Source organism: Bombina bombina, chromosome 6 (genome assembly GCF_027579735.1).
Source record: "Bombina bombina isolate aBomBom1 chromosome 6, aBomBom1.pri, whole genome shotgun sequence".
NCBI classification, from domain to species: Eukaryota; Metazoa; Chordata; class Amphibia; order Anura; family Bombinatoridae; genus Bombina; species Bombina bombina.
Genome location: NC_069504.1, coordinates 47,122,608 through 47,138,680, shown reverse-complemented (window position 1 = coordinate 47,138,680; position 16,073 = coordinate 47,122,608). Strand labels below are relative to the sequence as shown.

Below are 16,073 nucleotides of genomic sequence, written 5' to 3'. Positions count from 1 at the left end.
CCCATGGATACCTGAGATGGCAACTACATATATGTGTCAGTGAACTGCTTATATAAAGGGTTATCTAGTGCCAGAAAGAGATGCCGAAAACAAGTGATAGGTTTAGACAACAATAGGAAAAGGAAACAACATGTACAATTTACAATCTTGTATTAAGTTCCTATAAATACATTGCACATGTGGAAAGGCATCAAACACAAAATGTTTTCTTAGAATAATAAGCAAAACAGGAGTTGACTTACCGCGTTGCTACAAGGAATATCCTTCACCTTCAACCATGCAAGGTCCAGAGTACCTTCTCCCTTGTAGCATGACTGTAGTCTCTCTTTGATTCGATCATTAATTTCTTTCAGAACAAACACACAAAGTGCAGATTCATCCAGGGAGTTCATGCTCCTCTTCTGACCCTTGGAGAAGATAGTAAACAAGATGTCATCTCCAGCTTTGATTCCTAAGGACTTTGCCAATATATCTCCAGCTTTGGACAAGTATGCAGCCTGAAGAAGTCTGTATTCCACACCATTTTTCTCACACCCAATGGGTACCTCAACATAGGAATTGAAAGCGGTGTCCTCTTTGCACAGACGGACCAACTTAGATGTGTAGACTTGCTCCTTTGTGGTTGATCCTGGAAGGAAGGTCATCTCTGGTTGAAGTGTCAAAAAATACACATAGTTCCCACTACTAAAACCATAGATGTAATATATGTCAAAATCAGGGATAACGGTGAAAGTATCTGATGGGATCTTTATCATTGAAGCCACAAACTCATCATGAAACACGTAGGCAAACATACCATCAGCCTCTGAGTTCTTGGTGAGCTTTCTGCTTGAGATAGTTGGAAAATACTCTGGTTTCCCATCTACTGAGGTGGCTATGAAGAGCTTTTCATCAAAATTGTTGTGAGAAACAATGACTCCAAAAACGGAGCCACTCTCATTGACCCCAGAAAGGTAATGTTCCTTCTTATGGAATGGTTCACCAAGCTTAAAGAGATCGTCAAGCCTTAGAAGTTTACAGATCCCCTGATAAAGGCTTCCACAGGCTATTAACCTATTTTCTTTGTAGTCTATAAGCAGCATTTTGTTTACATTATTTGTAACAACAAGTGGCTCATTGCAAGGTTGGACTATTCTAGGAGGATAACATTTTGGATTGTCCTCATCCGGCCCGGTCTGATGGGTCACTAAAACCTTCAAGTCCTCTGAAAGCTTGTAAATCCTGTTAATTGCCCCCAGGTAAATATGTCCAGTCCTTCCATCTACCACCATATGGTTAAATGTCCAGTCTGCTTGCTCAGCATAGAAAGATGTAAAGTTCCTTTTAAATTGGGACGTTTGCCGAGAAACAGCAGATACTGTTGCTAATAACACAAAGTGCGTAATTACACTGGTCCATCTTGTAGCTGCCATTATTTATAGTTGTGCCTTAAATTTCACTTTATATTCCTGAAAATTGTCTCTGTTTTTCAGTTTCCTGCAAAAATAGATTAGAAAAGAGTGAAACAAAAATGTACTTAAAGAAAAGAAAATCCACTTTGTCAGCAAGGCTCTTATATACTGGGACATAAATCTTTTGCTTTTGGATGTCCCTTTAATAATCTAATAAATTATTGTATATAATACACCAGTTAACTATGATAGACAACATGTTTGTAAGGGATTAGATTACAAGTTAGTTATAACTCAGATGGCAGATCACAAGCTAATTGCCTAATTAGTAATTACAACAGCATCTTAAATAAATAATAGAGACATAAAATCACCCCAAGACGGAGAATAATATAAATATATCATTTTAGTACATATAATATAGCCTATGGATTTCTATTAGATTGTGCCTTAAATGTGTTCATTAACGGGACACTGAACCCAAATTTTTTCTGTCGCGATTCAGGTAGAGCATGCAATTTTAAGCAACTTTATAATTTACTCCTATTATAAAATTTTCTTTATTCTCTTAGTATCTTTATTTGAAAAGCAAGAATGTACATTTAGAAGCCGGCCCATTTTTGGTGAACAACCTGGGTTGCTCTTGCTGATTGGTGGATAAATTCACCCACCAATAAACAAGTACTGAACCAAAAATTGGCTGTCTCCTTAGCTTAGATGCCTTCTTTTTCAAATAAAGATAGCAAGAGAACGAAGAAAAATTGATAATAGGAGTAAATTAGAAAGTTGCTTAAAATTGCATGCTCTATCTGAATCACAAAAGAAAAAAATTGTGTTCATTATTCCTTTAACTATTTAACAATTTAAATGAATTGTATCCATGGACAGCGCTGCGGAATATGTTGGCGCTTAATAAATAAAGTATAATAATAATAATAATAATAATAATAATAATAACTAAATAGACTAATGAATAAACACAAAATGAGTTCATTTATTTAGTTTCTACATTTAAAGGAAAGGGGAAACAAAATAAACAAATAATTTAATTTTTATTTTTTTCTTAAGTTAAAGGGACACTCAAGTCAAAATAAACTTTTATGATTCAGATAGAGAAGCAGTTTTAAGACACTTTCCAATTTACTTCCATTAACAAGTTTTGCACAGTCTCTTTATATTCACACGATCTGGGGAACAAGATTCTACTGAGCATGTGCACAAGCTCACAGGGTATAGCTATACTAGTCTGTGATTGGCTGATATCTGTCACATGATACAGGGGGACGGAAAATGGGAGAAAAAAATATCATGTACTTGTGAATTATGTAATTTTACTGCATTGAGTGGTCCTTTAATGAACTTATTTCTGACTAAATTAGTTAAAATTCGTTATTTGTTTTGGCACCTGACTACTTTCTATACATCCGTGTCAAGGTATATATATATATGTCTGCAAATATATACTACGCATCTGAGGATACAACAAGTCCTATTAGATTTTCCGTACAATATAAAAAGACACCTGGCCAATCATCTTACACCTTTATATCGTCACTAAGTGCCTCTTTATCTTTACAGATGGTTTATATTACTCTATCAATAACAGTGTAATGTAATGCACATTTAAACTACAGTACGTCACATCCCTAAATCTGAACAGACGTGACAACAAGAGCTTATTATAGCACAGTTGCAACATCACTATTATCTCATAATAAACTAGAGATGTACCCCCATTGTGCAGTGAAAATCACATGATATTTGAATTATATGAAAGCATTATAACTATTGTATGCATTTTTTACATTGAATATAGTGTTTTATTACAAGGCAGAAAATAGCAGCTGCTCTTTTTTCTGGTAAACTGTGTGTTTAAATGCTGTAACTCTGTAGTCTGTTATTATAACGTGCTTTGTAAAGTGACCTAGTGGGAAAGTATAGATGTCCGACTTCACTGTACAAATAAATAGATAAATAATAAATAAATATATAAATAAATTATTACTAAAATACAAAATGTGTGGGAATCTCCTGAATTGGCAAATACGCCAAGCTGTCCACTCTAATTTGTGTCTCGATTCTCACCCAGATATGCGGAAGCACCACAATTAGATAGACTCCTCCCCATCCATACACATCCACAAAATTCACACAGTGTGGCTGATTATCATAAACTTGACAACATGCAGAGTATTCCCATGAAATGTCCATAAGCTTTTTTTTAGCATTATATCATAATGTATGCGTCTCTCGCTCACATTCAGAACTCAGCAAAACTACATGAAGGTCTATCAAACTAAATTTTGCCTTTCTCAAACTTTTGAGGGATCTTGCAGTGCTGACAAGACTTGTTAGATAATCTCGCTTGAGCAGAGAACTTTAGATCCAGTAAATGAGATTCTGTGCTTCTGCAAACTCACAAATACAGGTAGCCCTCAGTTTACGCCGGGGTTAGGTTCCAGATGGAATGGTTATAAATCGAAACCGTTGTAAATTGAAACCCAGTATATAATGGAAGTCAATGGGAAGTGAGGTAGATAGGTTCCAGGCCCCTCTCAAAATTGTCATAAGTAACACCCAATACATTATTTTAAAAGCTTTGAAATGAAGACTTTAAATGCTAGACAGCATTATAAACCTAATAAAATAATCACACAACACAGAATATATAATTAAACTAAGTTAAATGAACAAAAACATTTGCTAAATAGCATTATAAACCTAATAAAATAACCGCACAACACAGACTTCACTTGCATTTTTCTGCAAACAGTTCTTTCTATGCATTCCAATCTGGACTGAATTATAGACAGGAAGATCTTGTTCCTTTGAAATCTGCTCAATAGCTCAGGTCTGGTTAAACTGATAAATATCAGCTTGCTTGGCTTTGCTGCAACACAAGCAGACAGCTCCACCTACTGGCTATTTTAATAAATGCACTGCTTCTCAATGCTTTTCAATAGCAGTCACATGACTGGAAACAAAGGTTGTTATTCTGAAACGGTGTAAATTGAACCGTTGTAAAACGAGGGCCACCTGTACTATGAAATCTTTGTTTAAAGGGATCTGAAACCCTGTGAGATTGCTACCTTAGTAGTTTATATATAACTGTTCCTATTTTGTCACAGCAGAGGAGATAAGTTAAGAAAATTTTAAACCACAAAAATTCAAGTTATTCATATGAATTTATTTATTTAATCCAATTCATTTATTTATTATTTATTCATTTTTAAACTCATCATTTAACAAAATAAATAGCTAAATTAGAAATGAACATTGTCTAGTATAGAACTCTACATAACTTTAAAGGGACAGTCTAGTCAAAATTAAACATTCACGATTCAGACAGGACATGCAATTTTAAACAATTTTCCAATTTACTTTTATCATCAAATTTGCTTTGTTCTCTTGGTATTTTTAGTTGAAAGTTAAACATAGGAAGGCTAATATGCTAATTTCTAAGCCCTTGAAGGCTGCCTCTTATCTGAATACATTTGAAAGTTGTGCTGGTGTTGGTTATGCAAAACTGGGGAATGGGTAATAAAGGGATTATCTATCAAATTCTGGAGTAGACTATCCCTTTAAATATTAATTGTTTTTTTGGATCTAGTAGATACAAATATCCATTCTTATTTGCTTTGCTAGAAAAGTGACTGGATATGAGTAAGTTGGTTACCTCAATCAAAGTTAACCCTATCTGTGAGTATAGTTGCTTCATCGCTAGACAGCCAGGTGGCAATTGCGAATAGAATAGTTGCACAAGATTATGAAGCCTGGTTGCCAGGCAACAGATGACAGATGCCACAGCAGCAAGTGGCATAGGGTGAAAGTATCATTTTAAGGCTATGTATCACTAGAAGGGTCCCTGTGGCATTGTTTGAAACATCTTTTTATTTCAGGAAATCCTTTGGTTCTGAGCTCTCACTGCTCTCTGAATAGCTGGGACGCCTTACAATGGCATTGTATTGGGGCTATAAATCTGCGCCCTGATAAAACACAGGCCCCGCTCTGTCATGGCTCTTAGTAACATATGTTGGAGTTTTAGTATATGAGAAACAGACAACTCCATAAAAGAGCTTTGTGCATGTAACTTTATATCACATGATCAGAAAATAAAAGACAGCTCCACTAGCAAAGAGACCTGTAGAACGGTCACCTGTATTTTGCAAAACAATATAAATGTGCATAGGGCAATGGGATTGGGGGAGGGGCAGTAAATTTTGAGGGTTAGATATATGACAGTGTACTAGAGCACAGGTGAAATAATCAGCTGATGGGTAAAGGAAGGTTAGTAACCATGGTGGTTACAGATCAGCTAATCAGTCCACCTGTGCTTTAGTACAGATATCATGAAAACCTGACCTGTTGGTGTGCCTTGAGGAGTTAAAACACACTGCTCTATAGCATGGTACCTTCCCACACACTATCCAAATGTGTAATTTATTCATACAAATCAATGCTCCCTGATTATCTAGTGGGTGCATCACCCTTCCTCTGGCTGAAGCAAAGATTAGCTAAAATTGTTGGGATGAGGTAGGGTTTGAGAAGCAGCAGACTTCACAGTGCCTAGGGCAGCACAACAACGACATAAAAGGGATGAAAGTTATTCTTGTAGTTTACATATGTATGAAAATGAAGTTGGTAATGAATTTTTGTTTTGTTTGACCCTTAAAGGGATACAAAACACCTTGCAAATGAAGACATTTCTGTTGATATTCTTGATATAGAATTAACTTACCAGCCAAGTGTAAACATTTTCAAAAGAAATTAACACATTATTTGTTGTAATTGTTTTTAAATAGTCAAACTTCACTCATCACTTGTCTTATTTAAAAAAATGCAACTAGCTAATGTCATTATGTTAGCAAAACTGCATTGTTTTTCTGTTGTTTATGTAATCTCAACCAGCTAAAGCCAAAATGGGATGGATATGTAGCAGAGTTCGTCTATAGAAGTGTGCAGTGTTAATGTTCTGTTTTCAGGACTAGAAAATTGTTAATTTAATTTATTTTGATCAGTTTTCCCACAACCTCCAGAAAGGCTCAAGTGCATACTACAGATTTTAAAACATGACCCTCTAAGATTCTATGCATTGGCTGATCAGTGCAGAAGTTAATTTATATATGCCCGTATTTGTCAACAGTAAAGGCGATAAGATAAACATATTACATTTTCAAGGGGTTTATCACTGGAATCCAAAACAATGCAAATTTTGCTAACAAAATGACAGTTAAAATATTTATTTTGGAGGCAGATCTAAACCAATAGCATGCTTTGCTGTAGATATAATATGCATTTATGAAAAAGTATGTCAATTTAATGTTTTTATGACAGCATTGTTCTCTTGCACGCAATATCAGGGCTGGCAAAATCCAAGTTTATTGCTCTCATTTAATTCTCACGTCTTTTACTGGAATTATTCAAAGTTTCTTTTTTAGATTTTAGCTTTCTTCCAGCTTGCAAGAAATATATCACACTGTGCTGCTTACTTCCAAATAAAGGCTTAAGATAAAGACACATAAACTGTTAATACAGAGGGTTTTTTTCTCAGTAAAACCCTTTCAATCCTACACAGATTTAATCCTAGGACTCAGCAATAGTTAATGAAGTCGTTCAGTCACATGGAAACCAAAGCTGCCTTATTCTTGGAGAATAAAAAAAAAAAAACAACTTAAGATACAACCCATAGTATTCGCACAAAATGATCCAGTTTATTTTAGGAGGGACCCATGCCAGAAAGTGCCCAGCTGTTCTTGGGAACGCAGAAAGCGTATAGGTTTCAGCTCACTTGCAGCGTGCAATAGAGACAAGGCTTAGTGGCTGTGCCAGAGAAGACCTAAGGCAAGCTGCACAGTAAATAAAGCGCAGCAGTTTGCCTTCTGCTAAGCTGGCAGAGTATTATACTGTTTATTTTCACCGTATGCGCGCATAGCTATGCAGTTTCCTGGGACACAAGATGATAGTTCTATTGACCCTTGTCCCAGCTCCACTGTAATTCCAAACAGCACAAATATACAATCCCATTCAGCGCCAACACAGATACCATTCTCAGTTGTGCAAAACACAGTCAATTTAGAAAACTGCCCTGTGTGTAGTTGTTATTGCCTTAAAAACCATTAAAGGACATTAAAGGGACATGGAACCCTATTGATTTATTTCAGTATTCGGATAGAAGATTTTAAACAACTTTTCAATTTACTTCTATTATCAAATCTGCTTCATTCCCTTGATATCCTTTGCTGAAGGAGCAGCAATGCACTACTGAGAACTAGCTGAACATATCTAGTCAGCCAATCACAGGAGACAAATGTTTGCAGGCACCAATCACCAGCTAGCTCACCACTAGTGTAGGATATCTACGTATTATTTTTTTGAAAAGTGAATTTAAAAAGTGTCTAAAATGACATACTCTATCTGAATCACATACGTTTAATTTTGACTTTCCTATGGTTTAAAGTGTTTTTATTTATATAAAGACTATAACAGCAATTAAAGGGAAAGTAAATAATTAAGCTGTTTTGATTCAGACAGAACAGAACTGTCCCTTTAAACTTTTGACTGAGATGCATTGCAACACAAATCTGGAGAATCTTTCCCAATAAATTAGGTTGTAACAAATAACTTATACGTTTGTATTTAATGTATCCCTATAAGCAGTGCTGCACTGTGATTTGCAGCTATCTGTGAATAATATCCTGCCTCTCATTACAAACACTACTTCATCTCTCCCACGTCTGTATTCAGACCAAGGCACGGCATGATCATTTCATTTAACAAGTTATTACTTCAATGAAATCAGACTATGAACAATCATGTGTCAAACAATGTAAAGTTTTTCTATCTGTTAGCACAAATCTTTTATCACAAGAATGTCGGTTTCGTTCACACTGACCTACAATACGTACAGTCTGTAAGATGCGCCGTGCTGGAATATCGTAACTCGAAACAGAACACAAAAGCTGTTATTGAGCAAAATTACGAGAGGATCGCTATTTAGCGCTAGCACATTAACTTCGTTAGATGGAGGCTTTTTCCTTGCGTCGGGTTGAGCTTGTTTAATGATTTGAAAGAAAATAAAAATGTGCGAGCAGAAAAATAACGCATGCAAAAAGTGGATCTTTGAATGTCGCAAACGCATAAAAGTATTCTCCCATAGACTTCAATAGAGCGTGAGAAATGTAAAAATAAAACTATAACCTGACCGCGTTTATGCAAGTGCTCTAAACCTGATATGAAGATATGGAAGAGCATTGGAATATGAAATATGTACAGTCCATACACAGTTTAACACTTCCTTAAATATGATTTTTCATGTTTTCAGCTACTTGACTGCAAAAGGGCTCCAATGCTCTTATATATACTCTATGTCTATATCTGTATACATATATATTTATTTGTATATATTTTTGTAAATACATAAATACACATATAAATGTACACACACATACATATATATATATTGGGCAACCAGACGTGGGCTCCTTGCTCAGTGTGCTTAGAGGAATATGGCTACACCTCACTGACGAGGCCTAATGAAGGCCGAAACGATCGTCTGGGGTTGCTGTGTTCCTTGTTCAGAGAGGAATTGCCTGGTATTTGACTGACCGTAATAGGCGGGATCAGACTGATATACTACAGGAAAGTTCTTCTCTGTGAAAAGCATTACTGGGCTAAAAAGAAGCTGCACCCAGGTGGTAAATCGCCATAGAACAGTCTATCTCTCTCTCTCTCTCTCTCTCTCTCTCTCTCTCTCTCTCTCTCTCCATACACACATACATACTCACATATGTGCATGCATGTATCTCTATGTTAAAGCTCTTTTAGGACTTTTTTCTCTAACATCTGAGACCACATATCTTGAGCCCTTATAACTTTTTAATGCAATTTAAAAAAAAAAAATCAGACTATTATTATGAGTGCATTTTTTACGTGTTTTGTGCAACTTTTATTTTACCAAAACTCTGGTCACGCTAACCCGCCTTGCGTTAAATTAGATTGCGCTCAATCGAACGTGTTTACTTTCAACTCATAATACATGCGCTATTTCCATTGCACACAAAGTTCCACAAAATACCCCACAACGCTCGTGTGCTACAGTTAGCGTTCTGCTAATAATCTAGCCCATTGTGTGGTATAATACCTCCGCATGAAGTGCATTGCAACAGGGTCCAGAAAAAATGCAAAATAAACTGCAGCCAATGCAGGACTAATACACGGATATAATAAAATACACGGATATAATAAAATACACAGATATAATAAAAGGCTAAATTTATAGTGGTAGGACCAGTCTATTTTGGGACACCTTGTAAGTGGTGACTGGCTGAGCAGAATATGGCCATATTGTGTGACTAAGATCCCAATTTTATTTAAAAGTTTAAAAGTTTTTTGCAGCATTCTTTAATAGTTGGTCTCATTTGTTTGGATGTGTGCTAATATTTCTCTTTGTCTTATATTAACTTTGGTCATTTTGTCAGCACTCCCACAATATGTGTACTAATATATAAGATGTTTTTGTTAGGTGTGCTTAACCAAATCCCCCTGTTGTATTTCTTAAATTAAAGGAGTAGTCTAGTCAAAATTAAACTTTCATGATTCAGATAGAACTTGCAATTTTAAACAGCATTACAATTTACTTCTATTATCTAATTTGCTTCATTCTCTAGATATCCTGTGTTGAAGAAATAACAATGCACATGGGTGAACCAATCACACTAGGGATCTATGTACAACTACCAATCAGCAGCTTCTGCGCCTATCTAGATATGCTTTTCCGCAAAGGATATCAAAAGAATGAAGCACATTAGATAATAGAAGTAAATTAGAAAGTTGTTTAAAATTGCATGCGCTTTCTAAATCAGGAAAGAGAAAATTTGGGTTTCATGTCCCTTTAGCGACCGACGACGTATGAGGTACGTCCTCTAAAAAAATACAGTTGACGTTGGTCTTTGAAAGCGGTGGAAGTGATCCTGATTGCTTCCAGTCGCTTTCCGGTTACTGCAGTGATGCATCCTGCAATAACGTTTCTTAGCCATCCGATGCAGAGAGAACCACTCTGTGGCCCACTCTGCATCGGACATCAATGCCCGCAATCGTTGGTGGGTGGGAGCCGATGTGGGAGGCAGGTGGGCGGCCATCAATGCAATTTAGCATCAAGAGGGGGGCTGGGTCATGGCGGGGTCGGGTGCGTGCAGGGGACGGGAGCGGGTGGGAACCGCTACACTATGGAAAAATGTTGTGATACAAAGTGGGAGAGAGGGGGGAGGGAATTGCTATAGAAAAGATTTAAAGGGATCGGGGAGGGGGTGGGAGGTTGTACTTTGGGGGGGAAGCTACACTACAGAAAAATCTAAAAAAAAAACAAAAAAAAAAAAAAAAAACTGGGTACCCAAGATTGCTCCCAATAAGGTTGAGGGGGAGAGTTAGAGAGCTGTTTGGGGGGGGGGATCAGGGAGGTTGGGGGCTAAGGGGGGATCCTACACAGCAGAATAATAAAAAAAAAATACAATAAAAAAAACTTTTATTTTAGTACTGGCAGACTTTCTGCCAGTACTTAAGATGGCGGGGACAATTGTGGGGTGGGGAGGGAAGAGAGCTGTTTGGGAGGGATCAGGGGGTGTGATGTGTGTGAGAGGCTGATCTCTACAATAAAGCTAAAATTAACCCTGCAAGCTCCCTACAAGCTACCTAATTAACCCCTTCACTGCTAGACATAATACACGTGTGATGCGCAGAGACATTTAGCGGCCTTCTAATTACCAAAAAGCAATGCCAAAGCCATATATGTCTGCTATTTCTGAACAAAGGGGATTCCAGAGAAGCATTTACAACCATTTGTGCCATAATTGCACAAGCTGTTTGTAAATAAGTTCAGTGAGAAACCTAAAGTTTATGAGAAAGGTTGTGAAAAAGTGAACAATTTTTTTTATTTGATCGCATTTGGGGGTGAAATGGTGGCATGAAATATACCAAAATGGGCCTAGATCAATACTTGGGGTTGTCTACTACACTACACTAAAGCTAACATTAACCCTAGAAGCTCCCTACATGCTCCCTAATTAACCCCTTCACTGCTGGGCATCATACACGTGTGGTGCGCAGTGGCATTTATCAGCCTTCTAATTACCAAAAAGCAAGGCCAAAGCCATATATGTCTGCTATTTCTGAACAAAGGGGATCCCAGAGAAGCATTTACAACCATTTATGCCATAATTGCACAAGTTGTTTCTAAATAATTTCAGTGAAAAAATTTGTGAAAAAGTTAACGATTTTTTTTATTTGATCGCATTTGGCAGTGAAATGGTGGCATGAAATATACCAAAATGGGCCTAGATCAATACTTTGGGATGTCTTCTAAAGAAAAATATATACATGTCAAGGGATATTCAGGGATTCCTGAAAGATATCAGTGTTCCAATGTAACTATCGCTAATTTTGAAAAAAAGTGGTTTGGAAATTGCTACTTGTATTTATTGCCCTATAACTTGCAAAAAAAGCAAAGAACATGTAAACATTGGGTATTTCTAAACTCAGGACAAAATTTAAAAAACTATTTAGCATGGATGTTTTTTTGGTGGTTGTAGATGTGTAATAGATTTTGGGGGTCAAAGTTAGAAAAAGTGTGTTTTTTTCCATTTTTTCCTTATGTTTTATATTTTTTTTATAGTAAATTATAAGATATGATGAAAATAATGGTATCTTTAGAAAGTCCATTTAATGGCGAGAAAAACAGTATATAATATGTGTGGGTACAGTAAATGAGTAAGAGGAAAATTACAGCTAAACACAAACACCGCAGAAATGTAAAAACAGCCTTGGTCCCAAATGGACAGAAAATGGAAAAGTGCTTTGGTCATTAAGGGGTTAAAGGGACACTGAACCAAATTTTTTTCTTTCAGGATTGAGATAGAGCATGACATTTTAAGCAACTTTCTAATTTACTCCTATTATCAATTTTTCTTCGTTCTCTTGCTATCTTTATTTTAAAAGCAGGAATGTAAATCTTAGCAGCCAGTCCATTTAGGTTCAGCACCATGGATAGTGCTTGCTTATCGGAGGCTTACATTTACCCACCAATAAGCAAGAATAACCCAGGTTCTCAACCAAAAATGGGCCGGCTCCTATGCATCACATTCCTGCTTTTTAAATAAAGATAGCAAGAGAATGAAGAAAAATTGATAATCAGAGTAAATTAGAAAGTTGCTTAAAATTGCATGCTCTATCTGAATCATGAAAGAAAAAAATTGGGTTTAGTGTCCCTTTAAGGGAGACTGACCAAATCCCTCTGGTTAAAGCACACCACCCTGCTCAGGTGTATTCCTGACTCACTGTGTAAGTGAGTTAAATATATAAAGCCAGGGAGTTTCATTTTATGCAGTCTTGATTTGAGGCATAGTACTGCAGTGTTGGAATTCTATTTTGTATATTAGAATTGAATGATTCAGCCCAGTAAGGCTAAATTTTATAGCGTTAGGACCAGTCTATTTTGGAACACCTTGTAAGTGGTGACTGGCTGAGCAGAATATGGCCATATTGTGTGACTAAGATCCCAATTTTATTTAAAAGTTTTTTGCAGGCATTTTTTTGCAGCATTCTATTATATGTGGTCTCATTTGTTTGGATGTGTGCCAATACTTCTCTTTGTCTTGTATTAACTTTGGTCATTTTGGCAGCACTCCCACAATATGTGTACTAATATATAAGATGTTTTTGTTAGGTGTGCTTAACCAAACCCCCCTGTTGTACATAACAAAGTTAGTTAACATATTTTTTATTTTATTTATGCTATTTATCAAACAGCGGTAGTGAAAGAAAGTAAAAAGGGCACATATGAATGATTAAACACATGTAATCTGTATTTTTTATTTGGAGAAGCCAATACAGATTTGAGTCTGGAGATGACAGTTCTTGTTGCTCTCATTATGTTAACACAATCTCCATTGCTTGGTTTCAGCAGAACAGATAAGATAATCAACTGCAAATTTTGGAGAGATGTCTGGCGAGGTTAGGTTTGTGGTCTGCCATGTGCTCTCTAAAGACTGGGAAACTCACAATTATAATAAATACTGAAAATATATTGCTAAGTTGATTTATTATGGGTAATTAAGCATTTTATATTACAATCTTTACTCTCCTTTAAATGTACTTTGTTGTTAATTTCCTGTTATATTACATGATTTATTGTCCTCAGTAAATTAAGTGGGTACCATTTTTAATAAAAAAACAAAACAACATCATTGTAGTGGAATCACTGACAGGAATTCTGTTCTGTTTTATTGCATCAGATGATAGTTTCCAGAACTCCAATAAAGGTTATGCCCCAAACTCACTACCTTCCCCGGCTGAGTGTGGAGAGGGAAGTGTATTTGAATACCAGAGAGTCCAGAGTCTAGGCAATACCAGTGGCATAATCAAGCTATTTTTTTCACTCAGTGTGCCTTGTCCTCTGAGGTGATTGAATGTCTGTGTTTTGAAGGAACATACATCATAACATTTGAATAGAAAATATAACTTGGTAAAATGCTACTTTTAAAACTGATTTACATAGACATACAATAAACTCTATGAGAATAAACATTTCAATGTAAATATTTGAATGTTTGAAAAAACTAAAAGAAACATTCAACATTAATTTAAAATGAACATGTGCTGAAAATAAAACATAAGCACCTCCCTAGACACTAGCCCACAAAACCAGCCCTGTCCATTGGAATGGTGCTGAAATTGTTCCCTCTCCTGGATTCATTGTCCTTTTCTGAAAACACATTTCTGTTATCACATTTTCTCTTGGTATCCTTTGCTGAAGAACATACCTAGGTAGGCTCAGGAGCAGCAATGCATAACTGGGAGCTAGGTGAGGATTGGCGGCTGCACATAAATGCCTCTTGTCATTGGCTCTCCCGTTGTGTTCAGCTAGCTCCCAGTAGTGCATTGCTGCCTACTGAGCCTACTCTTTAACAAATGATACAAAGAGGAAAGGAATGGAAAGAGATAAAGGAAGGAAGTAAAGAGAGAAAGGAAGGAAGGAAAGAGAGAGAGAGAGGAAGGAAGGAAAGAGAGAAAGGAAGGTCAGAGAGAAAGGAAGGAAGGAAAGAAAGGAAGGAAGGAAAGAGAGAGAGGAAGGAAAGAGAGAGAGGAAAGAAAGAGAGAAAGGAACGAAGGAAAGAGAGAAAGGAATGAAGGAAAGAGAGAGAGGAAGGAAAGAGAGAGAGGAAGGAAAGAGAGAAAGGAAGGAAGGAAAGAGAGGAAAGAAGAAAAGAGAGAAAGGAAGGAAAGAGGGAAAGGAAGGAAAGAAAGAAAGGAAGGAAAGAGAGAAAGGAATGAAAGAGAGAAAGAAAGAAAGAAAGGAAGGAAAGAGAGAAAGGAAAGAAAGAGAGAAAGGAAAGAAAGAGAGAAAGGAAGGAAAGAAAGAAAGAAAGAGAGAAAGAGAGAAAGGAAGGAAAGAGAGAAAGGAAGGAAAGAGAGAAAGAGAGAAAGGAAGGAAAGAGAGAAAGGAAGTAAAGAGAGAAAAAGAAAAAAGGAAGGAAGGAAGAAAAAGAAAAGAAAGAAGAATGGTTTCTTGCACCAACAGTAGACAATAATTTAGCCAATATTGACATTTTAACACTAATATGATAAGCTTAAAGGGACATTTAAATCAAATTGAAACTTTATGATCCAGAAAGAGCATGCATTTAATAAAGAAAATCCAATTTACTTCCATTAACAAATTGTCTTTTGGATGCAGACTTTCTGAGGCACCAGCTCCTACTGAGCATGTGCAAGAGTCTGCAGTGGATACGTATATGAGTCTGTGATTGGCTGTCATGTGATACAGAGAGTAGAAAAATAATAGGAAATGTATTCCTAGTAAGTGTTATAGCATTAGCTATTTACTATTCATTTTAATCGCAAGCAAATTGCATTTAAAGTGATGCAAGCACAGTGAAATAGTCTCTAGCTTGATGTGAAAGGAAAGGATTTGATAATTTATTCTCTTTTTTCTTTGTTCTCTTTGTATCTTTTGTTGAAAAACAGGGAGAAATGCTTAGCAGCCGGCCCATTTCTGGAGCACTAAATGGCAGCAGTTTTGCAAGAATGTTATCCATTTGCATGAACACTAAATGGCAGCACTATTTCCAGTCATGTAGTGCTACAGAAGTCTACCTAGGTATCTCTTAAAAAAATATCATGGGAACGAAGCAAATTTGATAAAAAAAAAAAAAAATTAGAAAGTTGTTTGAAATGTTATGCCCTGTCTGAAACACAAAGTCATTTTTTGGGTTTCATATCCCTTTTATATTTACTGGTTCTTACAGCACATTACTATTTACATTTTGTATATATATTTGTGCCGTACCTCAAGGCCAATCCGACAAAACCACTTAATTACAGCTGACTCTTTTTTGTCTCTAGATTAAATACTGGGAGGAGCCATTTCTGTCACTGTAATAAGCCAGTTTCATCCTCTAGCGTTACTGACACATAGAGATGAGCTGAAGTCATTGTCACCGCTCCGTGAATACACACAGTGAATAGGGAATGTGAGGCAGAAGTTTTTATCAGGATCAAGCTTTCTCTTTCAGCCACATCTCACTCTAGCAATTTCACACAGAAATGCACAGGCGGCTACCGCTATACAATGCAACAAAAGAACCTTCATATCTTTTTTGTTATCATCTATCAAACCAACGGAGAGAAAAA

The 16,073-nt window shown here is 36.4% G+C and overlaps 1 protein-coding gene across 1 annotated transcript in view; it reads right to left on the bottom strand.

Annotated features, from left to right (window-relative positions):
• Positions 1–16,073, bottom strand: part of PLXNA4 (plexin A4) — a 1,088,215-nt gene that overhangs the window by 966,782 nt on the left and 105,360 nt on the right. The window contains exon 2 of the mRNA XM_053716394.1: positions 243–1,476. Coding sequence (XP_053572369.1) covers positions 243–1,412 — 1,170 coding nt within the window. The 5' untranslated portion in view covers positions 1,413–1,476. The remainder of the gene's footprint in view (positions 1–242; positions 1,477–16,073) is intronic.